This window comes from Sphaeramia orbicularis, chromosome 7 (genome assembly GCF_902148855.1).
Source record: "Sphaeramia orbicularis chromosome 7, fSphaOr1.1, whole genome shotgun sequence".
Classification (NCBI taxonomy): domain Eukaryota; kingdom Metazoa; phylum Chordata; class Actinopteri; order Kurtiformes; family Apogonidae; genus Sphaeramia; species Sphaeramia orbicularis.
In genome coordinates this window covers 19834734-19857559 of record NC_043963.1, presented here as the reverse complement: position 1 = coordinate 19857559, position 22826 = coordinate 19834734, and the positions used below count along the sequence as shown (strand labels likewise).

The 22826-nt window shown below is 35.1% G+C and overlaps 1 protein-coding gene across 1 annotated transcript in view; it reads left to right on the top strand.

Moving 5' to 3' along the window:
- Positions 1–19635, top strand: part of LOC115422909 (probable G-protein coupled receptor 153) — a 45977-nt gene extending 26342 nt beyond the window's left edge. The window contains exons 3-5 of the mRNA XM_030139533.1: positions 7344–7537; positions 15703–15888; positions 18600–19635. Coding sequence (XP_029995393.1) covers positions 7344–7537; positions 15703–15888; positions 18600–19443 — 1224 coding nt within the window. The 3' untranslated portion in view covers positions 19444–19635. The remainder of the gene's footprint in view (positions 1–7343; positions 7538–15702; positions 15889–18599) is intronic.
- The last annotated feature ends 3191 nt before the right edge of the window (positions 19636–22826 follow it).

Genomic DNA, 22826 nt, shown 5'->3' with positions numbered 1-22826 from the left:
AAAAAATAAAAAACGTGATGTTGACGGATGTTACAACAAGCGAAGAAGAAGAGTTTTAAAAGAAACATGGCACGGTATGCGTGAACAGACGAGGAAACCAAATAATTTTTTAATTTAATACAGGATACAGGGGTAACGAGCAGTCTAGATTCAAAACAGATATTTATATTCGTCGCCATGTTTATGAAATGACTTGTCATGACATCTCGTGATAATTACTGGATAAATACTGGAATTTCCCCTCGTAGGACTAATAAAGGCATATATTATCTTAATAAATAAACAAATCATCGCATTTGTGGTTTAATGTAAAAACCAACATTACGCACTTCTGTTTTTTTTTTTTGTTTTTTTTTTTTACATTTAGTAAATATCGCTAAAGTTCTGCTCATATGTCCAATGGAAAAGCGACTAGTGTTTTGAAGCAGATCTGGTAACACATTTTAACCTAAGACTGTATTTTGGAAACTACAGCCAAGCAGCATTTTTGACTTTTTCTTTATTAGTGACTCAAACTTAGTCGTTTCTCTACTTTTATTCTGTAGGTATTTTGCTTGTAGACCGGTGTTATCAGTTCTTTGTTGTATAATCACAGGGGAAATATGGGACTAAAGCTTTAATGTTCATTGTTTTGTTTTTTATATTGTTTTCTTTGTATCTTCTTCCTCAAAGTTACCATTTCATTCATAAAACATATGAGTTTCTAAATGTAGTCAGACAAGACAAAGCTCTTCTATTAAAAGTTGGAAGCTTCAATCATCTTTTGTATGTTCCTTATATGGAAATACTTGCGCCTTGTTGTAAACGATCCTAATTTAGGCCTTTAGTCATAGTTGGTTTTTCCCTTAAGTTGATCTAAACCTGTTATTTGTCATGTCTATTCAACAACATTCCTTTCCAAAAATGCCTCAAACAATGACATTATTTTCTCGTTAATCTTCTAACAAGTTCATTGCGGTGTAGATACATTAGAAATTAACATCAGTGGAAAACACTAAGGTTCTGGTTCACATGTTATGTCAATGGCAGCCCGTTGTAGTTAGTGCAGAAAGTGAATGTGAATATACTGTATTTTCAGAAAGTGAATGAAAGTTATGATGAAAACCTTGTGGTTAAAGCAGTGATTCAGCTCTGATGAACTCACAGGCCTTTAGGCATCGCAGCTTCTGTTTGTGCTGTTTGTTTAAAAGAATAACATGGAGAAATTATTTTTTATGAATTACTGGATTTGAGGAAAATTAACTGGAAAAAAAACACCATTTCCTCATGCTGTTTGTATCTGCTGTGTATTTTTTTTTTTTTTCATCAAATGTATATTATGTTTGGTTTAGGTCAAGATAAGACTTGAAGTTGCATATGATGGATATTTCTTGATGCGTAAGCCTGAGGTTGATCAAAGACTTTATTTTTAGGCTGAGAACTCCCTGTCTTGTCTGAAGTGTATGCACATGTATATCAGGGAGAGAGGTACAATACTAATGAGAGATCATATTTCCAGTGACAGAGCCAACAAAAAGGCCTCTAGCCCTCTTATGACCTTATGTAATGAGCTATTTAAATGCATGAAAAGCAGTAACACACATACAAATGAATGAGAACACAGAGGGAAAGAAAAAAAAGAGCCGCTTTGTGGGAAAAAAAACATTACAAGTTCTGTAAGAAAAAAAAAAAAAAAAAAAAAAAAGATTTATGTGACCGTTCACTTGAGCCTGGTATAATAAACCCTTAGACGGGACAGTGAGCCGCTATATCTGCTGTAAATATTAATGCACAACTTTACATGTTAATTAAGATTTAAAGCCTGACACGACAAGAAAACTGAGAGGAATGAATGTCTTAACTCAGTGGTGTCAAACGTACAGCCCGTGGACCAAAACTGGCCCGTTGAAGGTTCCAATCCGACTGGAAATGCAAAAATCATTTTAATTCAGGAGTCACATACAGCCCAATTTGATTCCAAAAAGGCCAGAACAGTAAAATATTATCATGATGTCCTAGAAATTAGGACTGCACGATATTAGAAAAAACCAACATTGTGTTTATTTTTTTTTTTAACCCTGCAATATACACTAGTCAACATTTGCTAGGGATCAGGACTATAACTTTGCTATATTCGGGGGTGTAATTCTGGAAACTTGAAAATTTACTTTCCCAGTGGAGTACAGCCTGCGGATGTGGATGGTGGCCACACACATTATTGACATCACACCGTATGTGTTTCAGAACATTCTGAGTGGTTTCAGTGAAAACAAAATTGGAAGAGTAATTGTTGTGAACTCTAATTTCTAGGGTTGTATCACCCTTTTGCCAGAAAGTGCAATAAAAATGTATGTTTTTTTATCTTTTGGTCCATTTTTCTTTACAAGACTAGCCAAAGTACACACATAATATATGAAGTCACCCAAAATATTATACAACATCAATTATTGTGCAAATATAAAACTGATCCCTAGCAAATGTTGACTAGTATATATTGCCTGGGATGCTGATAAAGGGGTGGGGGGGGGGAGTAAACATGACAAATTCATAGGGCCCAGCATTTGTGGGGGGCCCCTAGAGCTGAGGAGGGGGTCCAGTGGATACAGGCTAGAAGTCGTGAAAATGTCCTGTAATATGTTTACCTGATCAATACAAAGGCTTCTTCCAGTTCAACTCAGACATTCATCACCATAGTACAAGACAGCAGAATCTACTAAGACCGATCATGACAAAATCCAATCAGAAACAATTTATAATACTGTATAGGGGCCCCATCATATGGAACAATTTAACCCAGTCACAGCAAACCTGTGTGCTTTTACCCAGATTCCAAAAACTTTTAAAACTGGATTTCATAGAACATCCAAGCCCTACTTCCACCTGATCTGTTTGCTCTTCTTGATTCATTTATCATTTTTCTTAGTTAGATAACTTATTAGTTTCATTCTGAATTTCATTTTATAGTTTTGTCGATTCTTATTTATTTCTACGTGCACTGCTTACGATGTATTTAGTTTAGTTTTTTGGGGTTTTTTTGTTTTTGACTTATTTCCTTCTTTTAATTAATTTTGTTTATTTATGATTGTATATCATATTAGACACTGTAAATACTTTTTTTATTTCAAGTCTTTGGGGAGGCCCACGATAAACCACTTTGGTTTTTGGCTTCCCCAGCATGTCTTTTACTGTTATTATTATTGTGTTTTTATTGTCTTGTATACATGCGAATAAACAATAAACAATAAACCTGGCATAGAAGTCTGGAATCGGATGTTGAAACCATCTCAAGTTTCAGTTTTAGTTTTTACGCTATCACAAGTGATGTTATGTGTGACCCCCCACCCCCTCATTCCTGTACAAGTGCTCCAAGCCTCTGAGAACACACAATTTGTGCACAAAGACGGGTACGCGCAGAGGTGGGAGGGACAAATGACAGTTGAGTTTGATAGACATGTCACCAATCAGTCATTTCGATGGGCTGGTTAAAATGATTGGATGGTGTTTTTTCAGTCCTGTCTGTTCCACAGGTGACTAAAAAATTTTATTTTTGTGTTAGAGCATTTAATTAATTTGTTGTAATCGGGGTGCGAAAGGGATTTTAAGCAATATAGTAAAAAATGCTCCAGGAAAACATCTCCTACCCTACCTTTAAGTGCAATTCAAACATAATTAAATATATTGAAATTGTAAAAATCTTCAACAGTAACTACTTAACCACTTAGCTGGCTTGTCCCACTGTCTTGTCTTTTGTCTGTTTTGTCCCACTGTCTTGTCTCGTCCTGTCCCTGTACACCTTTGTCTATATGAGCTCTCCCTCTATGTATATGTATACAAGCAAGGAATGGATGAACATGTGAATATAAAGTTTGAGATTGTTTCTTAAATACAAGCTGTAATTAAAAATAAAGTTGTCCTCTGAAGAGGAGGGGTGGTGGCGGGTTAAAAAAAAAAATAATAATAATAATAATTGCTCAGGATGTGTTTTTTCCAAGGCAGCCTACTATGTCTGACTCCTATTGCCTACAAATTCTGTATTTGCATTATGTTTTTATATCTCATTTACTGTCTTTGAGGACCTTATTTCATTTTGATTAGTGTCTTTTAATACTTAGAAATGTGATTAACTAATACATGAGTGAGAGCTGGGTTACTCATAAGTGTTTTACTGTGTATTTATGGTCAGAACGACTGTAACCCGGTGAAAATCATTAGGAAACAACCATTATCGCCTGCATTGTCTGTCTTTTTAAATGTGTCGGTTCAGCAGATAAAGAAGATCAATAACAAGCTGACAGGTTACAACTTCATCAAATCAGTGAGTGATCTGGATTTGTGTTAAAGTTCACGACCTAAGGAGGTGACACCAGACTTAATGAGTCTGAGGTAATCGATCCGATCAGTTTCATGGCACTGAAACGTAGAGATAAGATATGATCAGATAACGCCCTTGGCTGCCTCACTGCGGTAAATAACATTTACCAGCTGTTATAGGCAGTTGTGTCCAAACTAAAGTCACCTGTCTGTTCCAAAACACATTCCAATGGCTGAAGTATTGCAGCAATTACAGTTAATAACACTGTATCATTATTATTATTATTATTATTATTATTATTATTGTCAAATTCTGGCCTTTGAGTTTAGTTTTTGAGGTTGTTGCTGTGATATTTGTCTTTTTAAAGATGAAAAAAGGTTGTATTTGGATACAAAAATACACAAGTCATAAATGTGTTGTCCTTATTCCTTCACCGTCTCCTTAACAACATAAACAAGAAATCACTAAATAAAATTACTAGCTACATGTTTTGATTTGGAGTCCATGTGCTGGGTGGCATTTCTCAGATGGTACTTGGGTTGAACTGTGATGTTAATATATAAAGTATGCCTTACTGTTTACTCTGCTATAAACTTACTTCACTTTAAATGGTAGTTGAAACACTGACAGTGGAAAAAGACGGCTCTTGTATTTGTCCTATGAAAATGACGTCGTGGTAAACTGGCTACTCGTACAGAGATGAATGCCAAAACCTGGGTTTGTGTATATGGTGTGAACTACAGAGGAACCAGGGGGGGCTTGGTACCTTGAGCTCCAACGAAAATGTGATTTGTCAAGTTTCAGGGGCTTCTTAACTAATTAAATATTTACTTTTATGTTTAGGTGCAGTTTAACAATGCTGTTTACTCCGGGCTTACTCCTAGCACAGATTTCTGTCGTGATATAGTGATCCTTTATTATGTCTAGTGCACTGGCAATGACTGAGGAGGGATTATTTTATGTACAGTTTGTTGTTTGCTCTGTTTTGCTTTTTTGTTTGTTTGTTTTTTTTCTATGGTGCTAGCTGTGATTGATTTACACCCATGCTTACTTAAGATTTCTATAAGGACCATTCAGCTTTGCACTTGTATTATATTGAGAAAACTTCAATAAAAAGATCTTGATCAAAATTTTTTACATTTAATTACTTAACCCTTTCATGCATGAATTATTAGAACCTTTGTCGAGATCTTTTCTTGAGTGTTTTTATTCCTCATTAGGCATGAAAAAACAATGCAATTGAGTTTTGTTTTGTTTTTTTTCATGGATTTACAAAAATGTCCACCTGGCTACACCGTGCATTTTATTCTTGAAGCACAGAAACATGTTTTTAAAACCCAATATCAGAAAGTGATATGAAAACAATGAAATAAAAACATTTTAATGCTGCTAATCTGATGTTTTCTCACATTTTAACATAGTTTAATACTAGTTATGACTCACTTGACTGATAGATTTGATTGATTGATTGATTGATTGATTGATTGATGTATTTATTTTGAATATGAATGTTAAAACAGAAGAAAATAAATAAACAAAACACTTAAACATAAGACATATAAAACATATTTGAAAAGGAGTGAGAGGAAGCATAACTTACAAAATCCCACCCCTTCTCCTTAAATAATTAATAACAGTAATAATCGTCCTAGTTCATGGAGATAATATGCAAAAAAAACTTTTTGTTTTAGAAAAAAAAACAACAAACTGTTAATTACAGTCTAACAATTAATTGATTTCCGCTCGAACATGTTACTGCAGATCAGGTTTATGAAGAACAGCACAGTTACAGTAATGGTCTGAATGTCAGTGTATGGGATGATGCATAAGTGTCCACTGTGTCGGCTGAATATGCAACTAAACCAACAAAATCCATGAATATACAAGAGAACAGATGGAGAATAACTGTCCACTGAAGTGAACACTATGCATGAAAGGGTTAATAATAATAATAATAAGAAGAAGAAGCATTAGTTAAAAAGTAGCAGTAGTAGTAGTGATTGTTTTAGCACAGTTGCACTTTATTGTTGATGGAAAACATGTTAAACAAAAATATCGTTTCCGTTTACAAAAGCTAGAAGGTGAATCGAGTTGTTTATAACTATATCTTCCGTTTCTAATGAGCAAATCAAAACTGTCAAAACTGTGTCAAAACTTTTTGGTCTTTCATTTGTACGATTCAGAAACATCCGCCACATTAATATGAATAAGTATAAACAAAAGCTAAATCAAGTGCTTTATGAATGTGGCTGACATTTCTTAAAAAAAAAAACTTTTTTTTTTGCTCATCACAGTTGGCAGATTGTTTATGAATGACTTTATTTACCATCTTGCTTTTGTAAAAGGAAAAAAAAATAAGCAGATTTTCTGTGAGCAATAATGTGCTACTGTAATTCTTATCAATCATATTCTTATTAATACGAATAGTTATAAATAAAACCTCAAGTACATGTTTTAAATCTGTTATTTCCACTTAGAAAAAGTCATACACTGTCTGTTTGTAAAATTTCCTCACATGATGGAATGGATGTGATTCTTCCCTTGTATCTCTATTGTTACTGTATTTAATATCTCGTAATCTAATGTAAATTCAGTATTATGTCCTAACTAAAAGTGCAATAACTTCAATGTCAGCTCATGTTTGTTAGACCAACTTCATTTTAGTTCCCTGAACAACGGGAAACAGCAATAACATGTTCAATGATCCAAAATCTCCTGTTAAGTTCACAAAATGCTGCTTTTCACTAAAACCGTGTATATTATCATCTATCTGTGGGAGGTTTCCAGAGGCTCTGTCACTTTGCTCCTGTTTTTATAAAATGTGTAAAAAAAACCAAAACAAAAACCTACTCTATGCTCACAGACTGAATTGATAATGACGCTGTTTGCTTTTGTTCACAGTTATATGATGTGTTTTTCCTGATTTCAGTGTTGTGAACACCACGGGGTCCTTTATGTGGAGTCATTTAACAGAGTAGGCAGTGAAAAGGGCCCACCGTACATAGCGGATTATGTTGATGGTGTTTTTTACGGCTTTGTTCGCCCCGTCCAGGTGGTCAGCTTTACCAGTCTGAAGTTTGACCGCTCCTATAACTGGATGGTGCTGTGCGTGCTGTGGTGCTCCATCGCCCAGTCCATCCTGCTGCCCATGTTCCTCTGGGCCTGCGATCGATACCGGGCCGATATCAGGATGGTGTGGGAAAAGTGCGTCGCCATCATGTCCAACGATGAGGTGGACGAAGGTAAGCCGCTGGCGCCTGTCTCCTCCCCGTCCCGCCTCCTTTGTCCCTCCTGTTTCACCTGATGATATGGATGTGAATGATGATTCTATTTCCAAAGACAGCTCAGGGTGCACTTCTACTGTTACTACGACTACGGTTACAGTTTGCACAGTATTGTATTTATGGCTGGGCAATATTTTGATTCTGATGTATCACGACTTGTTCTCTATGGGATTTAAGACTCATACATGGATTCATTCATTTTTTATTCAGTTAATTGTTTTTTAATCTAGCTGTATAGGTTTTTTTTTTAAATTTATACTTAATTTTTTACAGTAATATTAGATTTTGATCTTAAACTTTAGACTTTTTCGCAGTGAGAGCCGAGTTTTGCATTTCAATCACATGTTCTGGCATTAAAAATGACAAATAATGTGTATTTCTATGCATATGGGTGCTTCGATGAAACTAGGTTCATTCTGGTTTTAGACTGAATAATAAAACAGAAATTTAGACATATTTCCCCCCCAAAATGTACCTAATGATGACCCTAGATGAATGCAAAAAAAATTATACTCTTGCTCTGAGCCATCCCAAAATTAATGAATTTTTAATAACATATTGGGCCCAAAAATAGAACCAAAATTGGACATGAAAAACTACCTATGTGTCAGTGCATTTGATCTGGAAAACATGGCTGTAAATGGTCTTATATACCGCTATAAATAAAGACACTGTGTTAAATTTGACGATCCTAGTGGTTTTTCTAATCCAGACGTGGGTTTTTCATGAATCAGCAGTCTCATTCCGGGTTTTGTGTGTAACCCATCATGTCCACTCACGTTACATGCGGAACCTGCCTATTTAAACACAAATAAATCATGAGTGATTTTACAACAGCGGTAATTTTTGTGAAACACTCTGCCTTTTGCATAATTAGTTAGATTTCTAAAATGTGCCTTTGAGAGAATAAAAAAAATACTTAACTTTCATGTCCTTTTTACTGTTACATGCGGACTTTTGTATAAAAATATATCAAAAAATACAAAAATGTGTTTTAATCTGAAAAATAGTTTCTCTTTTATCCCAGTAAATATTTATTTTTTAAAATAGACCCCACAGTGCTTCCAAACTTGCTTCATAACATTAGTCTACAGCTAGTTTGATTTTTTAGCCCCCATGTCCTGTTTTTAGGAACCAGTTTCATAGAAGCACCCATATATTCTTAAAAAAGGGGCTATGTTCTAGTGTGAATACGATATTTTACAGACAGCACTGCATCCTGGGTCATTTTCAGTAATAATGTTGCTAGGCTAGAGAGCATATTTAAGTTTAATGTGAGTCTTTCAGCGCTAAAAGTGTGTAAGTATCCTGTTTTTAACTGCAGGAGCATGTATTGTGTTTTAGTTTCTGGCTTTCAGGTAGAAAAATATCCACATATAATGGCATCACCAGACAGGCAATTTATTGAGATGTGATTTTTCTTAATATTGCCCAGCCATAAAACCAAATTCTTGCCCAGAAGTGGAATTGCAGATAAAGTATTGAAGTTCTAATTTGACTTTATCGTCGAAGTGCACTCTACTGACTAAAGTCCAAGGCTTTTAGTTTCAGAAAATGCTCTGTGTTGAGGAGCACTCTGCACTGTCTTTGACGATAGAAGTTACAGTGACATATATAATTTACCAACCTGAACAGTTTTGTCTTTTAGCCTAGGGAATAAAAGTAATGAGAAAATTTAGGGTAGCAATACAGCAGGAAGGGAAGTGAGGTTAGTATGAGAGCCAGTCTGTGGCCTGTTTTAATGGGCTTTGAGATAAGGTGTCACCTCTGTGATTTACCATACAGTCCTCAGAAGGACGTCTGCAGCCATCCTATTTGTACATTAGCAAATTGGCAATATATTAAAACACCAGTTTACGATACTGGAAGAGATGTATGCTACTGTGACACCTTATGTAATCATCATGTTTCCATAAAAGCCAGTTTACATCAAAGATTTGTGACAAGAAACAGCTGTTAACGGTAAAGATGCAGCAATTCATTTAACAATACAACAAACTGATGGCATCATATTATAAAAAGTGACTTAATAATCTGTAGTTGCTTTTCCATTGGACATCTGAGCAAAACTTTACCGATATTTATTAGATGTCGAAAAAACAGAAGTGCGTAATGTCGGTTTTTCCATTAAATCACAAATGCGATGATTTGTTTATTTTTTATCGTGAGATGACACGAGAAGTTATTCCAATCACATGGGGACGAACATAAATATGGTGTTGATTTACAGATATATCATTATTATTATATATATACCCTCTGTCTCGTACTAAATTAAAAAATGATGGGTTTCCTGGTGTGTCCGCACATACGCAACATGTTTCTTTTTCTTCGCCTGTTGTAATGTACGTCACATCTGTTTTTTTTTAATTCACCTGACTTAGTTGTGAAAAAAGGTCTTTCCATTGCCGTTTTACTTGAATACCATTTGCGCTATGCCCGAAAAAACACCTCTTGCCTGCACAAAAAAAACTTGTATTCAAAAAAATGACACTTTCGGCAAATTGTGTTTTTCCATTAGGTACATTTTGTGCAATGTAGAAGCCAATAATGTAATAACACCAGTAACATAATAACGGCCAATAATGTAATAAATTTGTTATTTTTAAAATGTAATAGCCAATAACGTAATATCTGGCCATTAATGTAATAAAAGTCCTGAACCGATAATGTAAATAGCTTTTAGCCAGTAACGTTATAACTTATTACGTTATTGGCTCAGTTATTACATTTGCAAAGAACTTTTTTACCAGATCAATAATGTAATACCAGCAATAGTTATAACGTTATTGACCCTAAGTTATTACGTTATCGGTTCAGAACGTTGTTGGCCAGAATATTACGTTATTGACTTATTGCATTTTTAAAAATGGCAAATTCATTACCTTATCGGCCGTTGTTGCGTTATCAGCTGTTTATTATATTATTGGCTTCTGCACACAACTTATATTTGCGCAATTTGAGGGTCAAGGAAAAGTGGCTTGTGTCATAACATGGACATATAGAACAAACTTTAGTAGAAACAGCCCTTTTCTGTCAGACTGTGCCTCAGTGAGAATATTTATTTATAGGGGTAGACTAAATTGAAAGAGGATTAAACCCACACCTGGAGATTAACATAAGAATAAGGTCATAATATATACTTTTAGAAAAAAAAAAAAAAGTCATATTTTTCAAGGAAAATTCTAATATTTGAAGATATCATAGTATTTTGAGGAAAAAAACTCAACCAGTCAAAATTACCAGCTGAACACTGTAAGTTCACATTTCTGAGTCTAAAACACTGACAGTAAATTGTAATCTAAGATGACCTGAATCCTCATTTTCACAAACAGCGACAGTCATTTCCTCTGTTTTTATCCTCACGAAATTGCCTTTGTTTCTCCAAATATTATGACCTACTCTCTTAACATTATGACTTCTTCTTGCAAAATTACACTGCTCTTGTAAGATTTTGATTTTATTCTTGAAATTTCATGCGGCGTTAATCCTCCTTCACACCAAATAAATCAGCATATGAAGCAAATGTATTTTATTACCAAAAACGAAGAAGTGCCGTGCCTGTTTTGTCCAAACATTAGCCCATTAGCAGTTAGTCTTTTATGCAAAAAGATCTTAGACAGGAATTGGACATAAAACACTTGGTGTCTGGATGTGTCTCACAGTAAATATCACAAGGAAGGAAAGAGACAAGACAGTGAATGAACTGTAACACTATTAACTTTACGGTATTTTTATCACTAAAATCAAACATGGGCCGTAAAAAGTATTTGTTAACCGTCATGTTTCCAACAAGAGCAGTAATGACGTCCTTATGTTATATCTGTGATATTATCAGCACACATAAAAGTTAAAGATAGGAACTGCTCTGTGATTTCACAATATTGACACTTGAAATGAAGCATCATAAAAAAGCGACAGAAGTCCTCGTGAACGTTTGAGTCACACAGCCTCCGTATAGAACCGGTCAGCTTATGTAATTGTTTGCAAAAGCCGGAGGTTCATCCCACGTTAACATCAGAGGAGAATTTATGACATGTCCCACTGCCCCTCCGAACATCTACGCACGTCCTGGACGCATAAAATGTGGTTTGAAGAGGTTTTGATAGATGTTTTGACACCCTTTTCTGTCCTCTTCAGTCTGGAGAGGGTGAGTGTTTCAACCTCACAAAATAGATTTTTTTTTTTTTTGTGAAGTGTTATTTGAGAACAAGCCTCTCTTTTTTTTTTGACAGCTGACTCACTGAATGTAAGCTGTCTTTGCTCATCCGCTGCCAAAAAATCAGAGTTTTATTATACAGCGCTTTCAGTGTGAGATGTAAGTGTTATTTGGTGGATGACACAAGTGCTTCCAAAAAGTCAGTCAGAATTTAATGCAATAACACACACAGTATTCCTTCATGTTTCAGATTAAGGAGCATTAATACCACTTTAGAATGTTTTAGAACTAGAACAGGGTTTTCTGCAGGTTTTTCTTTTTTTTTTTGCAAACACAACTATCACTTTAATATGCTTTGAATAATTTTATGTTTTTATTATCATTTTATTTGTGTTTTAAAATGTCCTCACAGTGGGTCACATTAAAGAGCAATAAACATACAGTATTCCTTTATGCTTCATATTAAGGATCATTAATGCTACTTTAGAATGTGTCAGAACTAGAACTGGGTTTTCTGCAGGTTTTATCTTTTTTCTTTATTGCAAACACAACTTGGCTAGCTATAAGTTTAATATATTTTGAATAATTTTAGGTTTTTATTATCATTTTATTTGTGTTTTAAAATGTCATCACAGTGGGTCAGATTACAGAGCAATAACACATATAGTATTCCTTCAGGTTTCAGATTACGGAGCATTAATGCCACTTAATGTTTTAGAACTAGAACAGGGTTTCTGCAGGTATCAGTGAATCTATTTAATGCTTTTTAATGCCACTTTAAACAAATTTAATGCCCATGTCCAACTGCAGATACAGTTTTATATAGTTTTACGACAGTTTGCCGTCGATAGGCTTTAACCAGGTTCTGAATAGTTCCTCCTCCAGTCACTTCTGCTGAAACTTGCATTTTCCCATTTTTCCAACATTTACTAATATTCCTCTTTCGCCACAGCACATTGCATTCCAAGCATCCGATGTTGTGACTTTGTGTATCGGCCATAAACAATAGTCAATTACAGGGTTCCAATCATCACACTATACTTCCAATCAAAATTATTAAATGTTTATATAATCAAAACAAATCATGAATAACAGTGCTTTTTTTCCCATCAAGTGTATTTATTTTTTTAATGCCTCTGGACATTGAATTGAATGCTTTTTAATGCCATTTAAGGCCTTAAATTTCACAAAATCAATCTAATGACTTTTAATGCTTTTTAATGACTTGCAGAAACCCTGTAAAACTATTTTTGTAGTGACTTCCAGAAGAATTTTTCTCTACATTTAATCATTCCTAAGTGATTTATCACCATTTATTCTAATATCATCCCCTGCATTTTGTATTTTTTAGTGAAAATCTGAGAAAATTTTGTGTATTTAATTTAATTAGTTTAATATTTTCTGTCCATGTACTGATCACAAACACTCATAGCAAATGCAAAGGTTATTATATCAAAACAGAGAAAACTGAAAAAATAAATAAATAAATAAAATAGATTACAGCAAATCAATGTTGTTGAAGATGACAGTGTTTCTACGTTCACTACGGAGCCTCTGAACGTCCAGATGGTTCATATCTGATGACCATGAAAAGCTGTGAAACTACATCTTATGTGAATTATTTACATGCATTGATAGGATTAGTGTTTCAAAAGTTACTTAACATTTCAGATCAGCAGATTCTTTTGGTTTCCAGCGGCTGTTTTAAGTCTTTGAGGGTTAAACAAACACACTTTAAGTCCGTCATTGCCATCAGTTTGTTGAACAGAATAGTTGCTGTTTGTCTCAGTTTGTCCCAAATCTTTGATCTAAACTAACCTTAAAGTAAAATATAGAATGAAACCAGAAAATCTATGTTTAATAAATGTGCTGAAACTGGCATTTTTAACATGGTAAGTTTATTTTTGTTATGAAGCAACTGATGTTTAGTCTAAAATCATTACCTTTCTTCACTGGACTTTAGGCCTGGACCCGACACTTAAAGATTTTAACAGGCATTTGTTAAACACTGTTGCTCATAAAATTGGAATAAAATATATTTAACCTCTTTTCATGAAATGATTGTGAAAATGTGATTTATTCTTGATAGATAAAGTGTAACCATGGCTCAGTATGTAATCATTGCATTAAGTCAAAGGTGATTACCGATGAATATAAATAGGAATAAAAAGAGAAATGTGTCTGAAAACAAAATTATTCCAACTTTATGTGCAACTGTGTATTTTATATTATATATTTACATTACATTTTACATTTGCTTTACTTGTTGCAGTATGGTTATGATAATCACCATTTATTTCTTACCATTGTGTTGTAATTTTAAGTCTTAAATCAGTGGTCCAATGTTATCATGTGACCTATCATGTGACCTTTGTTGTCAGAAGATGAAACTGAAGTGGCAAGTGTCTGTGTAACATTATTTTCTATACTAAAAATACATTTCTGTGTTTCTGTACGTGGTGTGTACTCTCTATATAAAGTGCTTTGCTTTACCATGATGTCGTTTCAAAAAAAAAAAAAAAAAAAAAAAGAAAAAGACATATTCCTGGATAAAGGACATATTTACCTCGGAGCTCTTTCATTTTTTTTCTACTTCAATGCATTTAAAGCGGGCAATCTTCATCCAGAATGCCCTGGAAAGAGACGATGATAACATAAATGGTTTCCCATTTATTTGTTGGGATCCAGAATGAACCTCAAACAGTTGCACTGAAGCTGAAAAGCACTTTCATGTCATTATGATGGTCATATTTCCCTCAAGTCACGAAAGGATACTGTATAAACACAGGTTTTATCTTTTTTTTTTCTTGCAACACAACTTGGCTAGCTATCAGTCTAATATGTTTGGGATAATTTTATGTTTTTATGATCATTTTATTTGCTTTAAAATGTCCTCACAGTGGGTCAGATTACAGAGCAAATCAAACACTGCTGTCTTTAAAAGCAGAAATCCACTAGTATCTGTAATTAGAATATATCAGACAAATAGATAAAAGAGATACAGTTAAAGTGTTCACAGGCTCAGCTCTTTTATAACAGAAATGTGAAGAGGGTTTTAACAAATTCACCAACGAATCACAGACACTTAGACAAAATTTTGGTCCCAGAATTAGGTCACATGATAATCATAGAAAAGGCTTTTGGACCGGTTCCATGATGAGACCTCGGAAATTGATGCAAATTTCGCTACGTTTTTTCTATTGGCACTGTTTAAACTCAACCCACTCTGAACCCCTTCTTTCCTGTTTGTAACCCTCCAAACCTTTTGATCCTCTCCCTCTTGACACCCCTTCCTGATTACTAATCGTTGTCCAGCAGGAGCCATAAAACGACACAAAGCCGTCCGTATTCTGTGTGAAAATTAACACTGCCAGTTCTCTGCTTTTTTCCAGAGGGCTTGCCATGTATAACTCATCACAGTTGTATGTATAAGGATTGTTTCCTGTTTCCAAAGCTACTGACGTGCATGCCAAGCTGCTTATGCAAATAGCTACTGTCATCTTTCATCCTTTTGGCTGACATTTTGCTCAAGATCAGCATTTTACACCCATCTTCAATTGATCTTTAATGAACATGAATGCAGTGATTGGGAAAATCAACTCAACAGATGGGTTTTTGTTCAATAAAACATTTGATAACTTTGCACATTCCCCTGTCGTGGGACTAATAAAGGATTATCTTATATTGTCCGTATGATAATATTATAATTCAGAATGTACCTGTGCTGCTTACTGACATTTTAACCAACATGGGGCTTTTTTCCCCCCAGTGATAACTATTGAAATTCTTAGTCATTTTGCATTTTTTGATCCCGGCTCTAAATTCTCCAAACAGACACATAGAGAGACACTAAACCAGAGAACAATTGAACTTGTCTCTCTTATCTATTCGTCTGTCTGTCTGTCTGTCTTGTGTACTGAGTTCGTTGCTCTCTAATCCTGACGCTCGTGCTTTTCTGCACTTTGCAGAAACAGCCAAGATGGAGGAATTCATGCCGACTTAATATATGACAGACCATATGACTATAGCTCGGCGCCTGAAATCGTGACGGTAGACCGTAATGCCAAGTATGAGTTCTCAACCTTAGAAAGGGGGGTTCCGCAAGGGTATCCATTGAGGGAACAACAGGAAGATAAAATGCAGTATTTGCAGGTATATTTTTATTGATTTTCTTCTTTTGTTTTACTTGAAATATTTTAATGTCACCTCATTGCTAAAGTGCATGGTGAAATGGCCTCATGAGCCTTTACAGTATCTTGATTTTTCTGGAATCCTCAGACATTCTGTGATGCTACCTCTCCCGAAAAGATTTCTTTTGTCTTTTTTAAAGAGTCTAAATAAACTGTGACTGACTAATGTTTGGTAAATATGACCATCTGCAGTTTCATCAATATATTAAATGTGCTTCAACTGCTGTGTTCCTGTTAAGGGCCTACAAGAAAATGACTTCAGTTTTATTTTGTAAGAGGGTAAGAGTTCAGTATCCAACATACCTTCTGCATTTCAGGAATCCCTCAGCGTTTGATGAAAGTATATAAACAGCTGCTCATGTTCTGCTTAAAAGCATTGCTTCCATTGGATCCAGCATCCATCCTAGTCTGATGCAGAGCTGTGAGAGGCTCATCTCCAGCCTGCATTAACACATAAACATGCTCTGACATGCAGCCTTCCTGGGCAATTAACCAAAAGCCTTATGTCTGATTCCAAGTCTGTAAACTAAACAATCATATACTGGATTGACTTAAGTTAAAAAAAAAAAAAAAAAAAAAAAGAACATCAATGATTGAACTTGGCCTGGAAGACTGTGGTGAGGATTTGTACTGCCCTAACCCTAACTCATGATCTTAACATTAATATTCTTTTCAAAGGCATCTTAAACCTGTATCATCTTTAATAAGAGCTTTTAAATACAGCCCGAATTACAAAACATTTTTAAAAGATTCGTATAAAAAATATAACCCCACATACCCCAAATTATAGAGGCCAAATAATGAACTCCAATCCTGTTTTTGAATTGGATCTGTATACCAACATTTAAGAAGCCTTGAAACAGAGATGCATACAGTAGCTGTCACTCCATTTGATCAAATCATCATTCCTTCCATCATTTTTGTGTCTGACATCATTACATGACATTTAATTCAACTGTAAGGTTCCATTTAGGTGTCTTATTTAATGATATGCCTGGGGAAATGTGTTAACGGGAACTATGGGTTCTATTTTTTTAATTTCTCTTACAGTACAACTGGATAAAATATAATAACTGATTACTTCTTGCCTCTACTGAAACCCAGCTATACTTCAGATCATTATAAGGTAACACCTAAAGTGGCTGGATTTCAGAATAAAGCCCTTTAGAGGCTTTATTGGCTTACTGTCCGAGTTTTCTCCTTCTCTCTTTTTTTCATGCTACCTACTCTGTCCTACTACATCTTTAACTCATTCTAATGCTTGTGCTGCCCTCTGCTGTCCAGTCCCTCACACCTTACATACTTACTTTGCTACTGTATCGTCTGCTGTCTTATTTTTCTGCATTTACTAAAAGCGACCACAGGGGGTCAGGCTGATATCAATCTTGTGGCTCTCGACCTCACCTTTACAAACCCTGACTCTGTTGCATAGTTGTCAGAGCAGAATGGAATGTGAGTATTAAAAAAAAAGCAGATAATTAACCTTTTAAGTTAGAAGAGTTTAAGCATACAATAGTGTCCAGTTTAGATGAAAAATGTTCATATATAAGGGATACAATAAAGAATACATGCTATATAATGTGGCACCAGTGTTGGGAAGATTACTTGAAATGTGAAAATTTAAAATTACTAGTTATCTTTTTAAAACTGGAATACTGTTTGTGCTTCAGTACTGTAACATTTGATTACGTTTATGATAAATATTTTACGTAAACCAGACCTCATCACATCATAAAAAAGACATTTATTTGCTTTATAGTACTGTGCACAAGTTGTTGTTTTTGCAGGGTTGAAATGACCTTCCCAAATACGAGAAAACACAGTGAATATGTGCCCACATTTAAAAGACTAAACACTAAATGGGTTTTAAAGGTTAAAATAACTATTTAGTGTGACCTCTGACCCCATGATGAGTGCAAATAGAAACATCTGACATGTATTGAATGAAACCTGATATAAAATATCAGAAAATTAATGGTGTAAATCTCATTTTGTCTGATTAAAAGGGTCAAACACATGCTAAGAACAAAGGGAGGTCACAATAAATACTTTTTACTGCTGTATATACTTCACATATACCCAGATTGGATCTTAATACAGAGATTGAGAAATAATTCATAACTTTACTAAACCAACAAATCTAATATTGGACTTTTGCACAGTACTGCATATAACCCTTTTGTAATTTGCATTTACATTAGTAACTGACAGCTTATGGTTTTATTTACATACTTTTTCTAATTAAGTGCAATGGATTAGTGACATTTATTTTGTAACCTTATCATTTAATGTTATTATATGTAAGTAGTTTCTCCCCAACACTGTGTAGCACTTCATTATCAAACCTTTCTATTCTACTTGTAGGATTTTCTGCTAAAATAAGTAATTGTAACATTTCCTAATCATAGATACTGTATATGTATTGAAATGTAGAAGTTGGTAACAGTGTTTTCTATAGAGCTATATTCACTAAAATATTCATGCAAAAAAAAAAAAAAATGTTACCATGAAAAATCCTACAGGTATCTGATAATGAGCTACAATGTGTTGTAATATGACACAGCATGTTACTTAAAGTGTTGCACCACAAAGCCCTGATTCTGTGATGTTAGGCTATGAGGATATCGTTGAATGGCGAACTGACTAGTGGCTTTGGTCTGTGTTTTCCGTCCAGGTGCCCCTACAAGAAGATACTCCCACGACGAAACCGACATGTGGACCAGCGACCGGATCCCCTCATACCTTCACCGATGGGGATCCACCGAGGACATGATAGTGACTGCCCACTACAGCTCCACCTTACCGCGCCACGAGAGGCGCAGGAGCAGCCTGGTCTCCTACCACGAGGAGAGCCACCATCACCATCACCCTCATCGCAAGCGGCGACGCTCTGAGGATAGTATGCACTCTCTTAAGCACCTGCCGCGCGTGGTTTGCGGCGGGGAGCTTTACGAGGACGAACTGCGGTGTTTCAGCCGCGATGAGGTGATCAATTTTATAGATGAGACGCCGCTGCCGAGCCCGAGGAAGAGCCCGCGGCGCACATCTACCATTTCACTTATACCCAATGTGTATGAACAGCACACAGTCATCCTCCCTCACTTCCCGCTCACAGACTTCGAGCGTGAGCCTCAAGCACTGAGGCGGCTCTCTGAACACAAAAGGAACAGCCATCGAGGGAGCTCGCCTGAGGGTTCGCCAAAACCAGACAGGCAAGTCGGAAAGAAGAGTCCCGGGGCTTGTAGCTCTGGGAAAGGCTGCAGGGAGCGTGCTCAGGATGGGAAACGGCAGGGGGAAACATCCTCACCTGGACGCAGCCAACACACAGCCGGGCACTCCGCCTGTAGGCCACGGACAAGCCTCGGAGCTAGAGCGGGTGGTGGGTCCGAGCGGGGGCATCAGAAGGACCTGAAAAAAGCTGAGAGTAAAGGAAGCACAAACAGTTTTGTAAGCACACCCTCGGCATCGTCCTCGGGCTACATCACATTTCACTCTGACTCTGTAGGCTCCACCACCTGAAGAAAAGTTCTGCCTGTTAATATTAACATTGTTCTAATGTTATTATAGCAGCCACTGGAACATCAGTGGTTATGGAGAAGTAACATACTGGATTATTTGGCCTTTTTAATCGTGCCACTACTATGTTTTACTATATATACCGCCAACAAATACCTGTAATGCGTAATGATGTTGGAAGATTTGGATATGTCTGAACAGGCCTAATGTTGTTTTAATATGTAGGCTTATTTAAGGTTTTGAGGTGGAGGTCCTCTTATTCACCTTTCCAATCACAAAATATCCACAGAGGACACTTTTTTTTTTTTCCAGCACTAACACAAATAACTGTTTTTAAATAGCGTGAACATTCCCACACCTTGTTTTTGCTGTTTGATGTTGTTTCCTATGAAATGCTTAAATGCTCAAGTAATTAAAGGGGACTGGTTGAGTGGTGTTTTTTTCTTTTTTTTTCTCTCTTTTTTTTTTTTTGCACTTAAGAACTCAAATTGTAATATTTCTGCCTCTTAATGACTGCTTGTTTTGTTCAATAGAAACATTTATTTTTTATCACAAACACTGCCGATGAAAGGATTGGACACTTAATACATATCCAGTTTACTTTTATCATGGTTATGAACATTTGTTGTTGTTTTATTAAGCATCCTTTGTTAAAGTAAACTCAGAATGGTCACATAGATTTACAGTTGCTGTATTGAGATATTGAGATTATCGTGTGAAAACCCTGAAGTTTATAAGGTTGGTTTTTCAAGCAAAGTGATGTTATGTATAGAATTTATGAAGGGTATTGAATTTATGGTTTTGGTGTTCTTTTTTTGTTTAATAAGACCTTGTATACCTATATTTGTCTTATCTTTGAAGAGCATCAGGCAAAACAGTTGATCACATTAAATTTTTATAAACAACAAATTAAACCAGTGCAACAGAAAATGATACTTTATTCTCATCAACTAGTATTCCATACCTGTTGTAGAGTACCAGTATTGGGTTTTTTATCTTGTAAAGCATGATGGAAGGGCTTAAGTGTTTTTTTTTTTTTTCTGGAATTAATCCAAATCCTCTGGATGAATCCAAATCCTCACAAATATGGAAAAGTCAGAGTGAATAAGAAAAAGTATGAATGCAAAATATTTAAATAATAATCAGTTATTTGCTTCACAAAAGCAGGCACTGTATTTGATATGTTATCCCATACATATCAAAATTATACTTCTGACGTTATTATTATGAGAGGGGTTTTTTACTTGTTCTGCTGATGAGGTTAATTTTCTATACATAAAAGGTACTGAAGAAGAAGAGGAAAACAACATAACTGAAGTGAAAACCTACTAAGATAGAGAAATTCTCTCTACCCTCAAATAAATTCATTAGACCTATAATGCTATTGTTTCCCTGTGGAATAAGTGATGATGATGATGCCAATGATGAAGGGACTATGAACTCTACTAAAGCAAATTAAAGTAAAGACATCTTCTGGTTTTTCAGCTCATCAACATTTAGTCATGACTAAAAGTTTTGGGAATGATACAAACCGATTCACTGCTTAAATGTGATTTATTTGTCGATAAAAGTCTTTGAAACTTGTATAATGCTTCTACTTGTCCTTTAATGTACCCCAGAAACATGTGGAAATATTTTAAGACACTTAGGCAACAAATTTTGTGAAAATAAAACTTGTTATTCCCAAAACTTTTGGCCACTACTGTACTTCTATCATGAATGTATTTGCACAAATTAGGTATGGGTTTGCAGAAAGAATATCAAAATTATAATGAAAAATATAATGGGAAAAGAGATGCCCAGTGAAAGCCTTATAAATTCTTTATTTCAGTAATAATGTTGCACGTGTTTGGCATTTGTGTATTCACCAATCTATTGTCATTTTAATCTCTGTTTAATTTTTTATAGCGCACCTCTCACCCATGGCAGTCTATTTGATCGGAATATTGAGCTTTGGAAAAATGCCGTCATATCCCCTTGGCTATGTCATAGAACTTTGAATTTTGTTGTGTTTACAATATAAAATATAATTTGTAACATATTCAAACATTTATGACTCAGATATGAATGATGTTAAATGTTATGATTTTCTTGTTGAGATGATGACTTTGTTAAAAAGATATGATTAAAATCACAAAGCTTGAACGTGTGTTTTTAGAATCCTACAGCAGATGTAATCAGATTATTTTAGTTTAATCAGAATGAGTGGGACACGGAGACTGTTGGGTTATAAAATGGAAGAAGTAAAGATACACTGCCAGGACAAAAAGAAAAAAAATCACAGAATATTTTGTTAGATTACCAGTAGCTTCAATTATAGGACAAATATGGTGGACTTTTTGCCATGCAGTCCTTACACATGGTTAAAAATAAAGGTTAACACTATTTCTGTTCGGAACTGCATCAATTTTCCACCATCTTCTACTGATGATGGGAGAGTTGCAAAACTGCCCAAAGTCTTGGGTTCAGATCTGCACTCTGGTGGTCAATCTACAGTTGCGGAAAAAATTATTAGACCATCAAAAGTCATCAAAAACAATGGTTATGTAATCAAGTACTAACTCCTGTGTGTATCATGTGACTAAAACAGACAGAAAAGAAAACATGGAATGCCTAAAAGCACTGGTTTTGGCAGTACAATGCCACAGATATTAATGTAAGAACTTTGGTTATTATCAAGAAAACATGGAAAATGGCTAGATATAAGCTCTGAAATTAAACTCTTATGAGTTATTTTTGTTGTTATCATTATATTTATCCAAACAAATGTACCTTTAGTTGTACCAGGCGTTGAAATGAACAAGAAATTAAAGAAAAAAAGGGTGGTCTAATAATTTTTTCCGCGACTGTGTGTGTAAAAATGATGTCTCGTGCTGCCTGAACCACTCTTTCACAATCAGAGCCTGATAAATCCTAACATTGTCACTGTGGAATAATCCTGTGCCATTAGGGAAGGAAAAAAATCCACTAATATCACTGGTCAACAACAAATTTATTAAGTTTTTTGAGCTGATTTAGGATCATTTTGGTGTGCTGAATCCAAAAATCACATTAATTTTGCTCAATCAGGTCAACTTTCTGAACTATGCTACATATTGGCTTTTTAACATTTTTGCTTACATTTATGGGCATTTTCACATCATATGATACAAAATTCGTTCATATTTCTTGCAATAAATGAGTTCTGAAGATTTTACTTTTGCCAATTTATGATTAATGTTTTTTTTAATATTACAGGTGAATGAAATGGCTTCGACTAGAAAATCTTGCAAAATAAGCCTGACGTATTCTGCTACATCTGCGATGAATACACCATTGTACCTAACAGGAATCCTGTTAGAAAATGATTTTTTTTCTCTTAAAACCTATTTTGGGTGAGAACTATA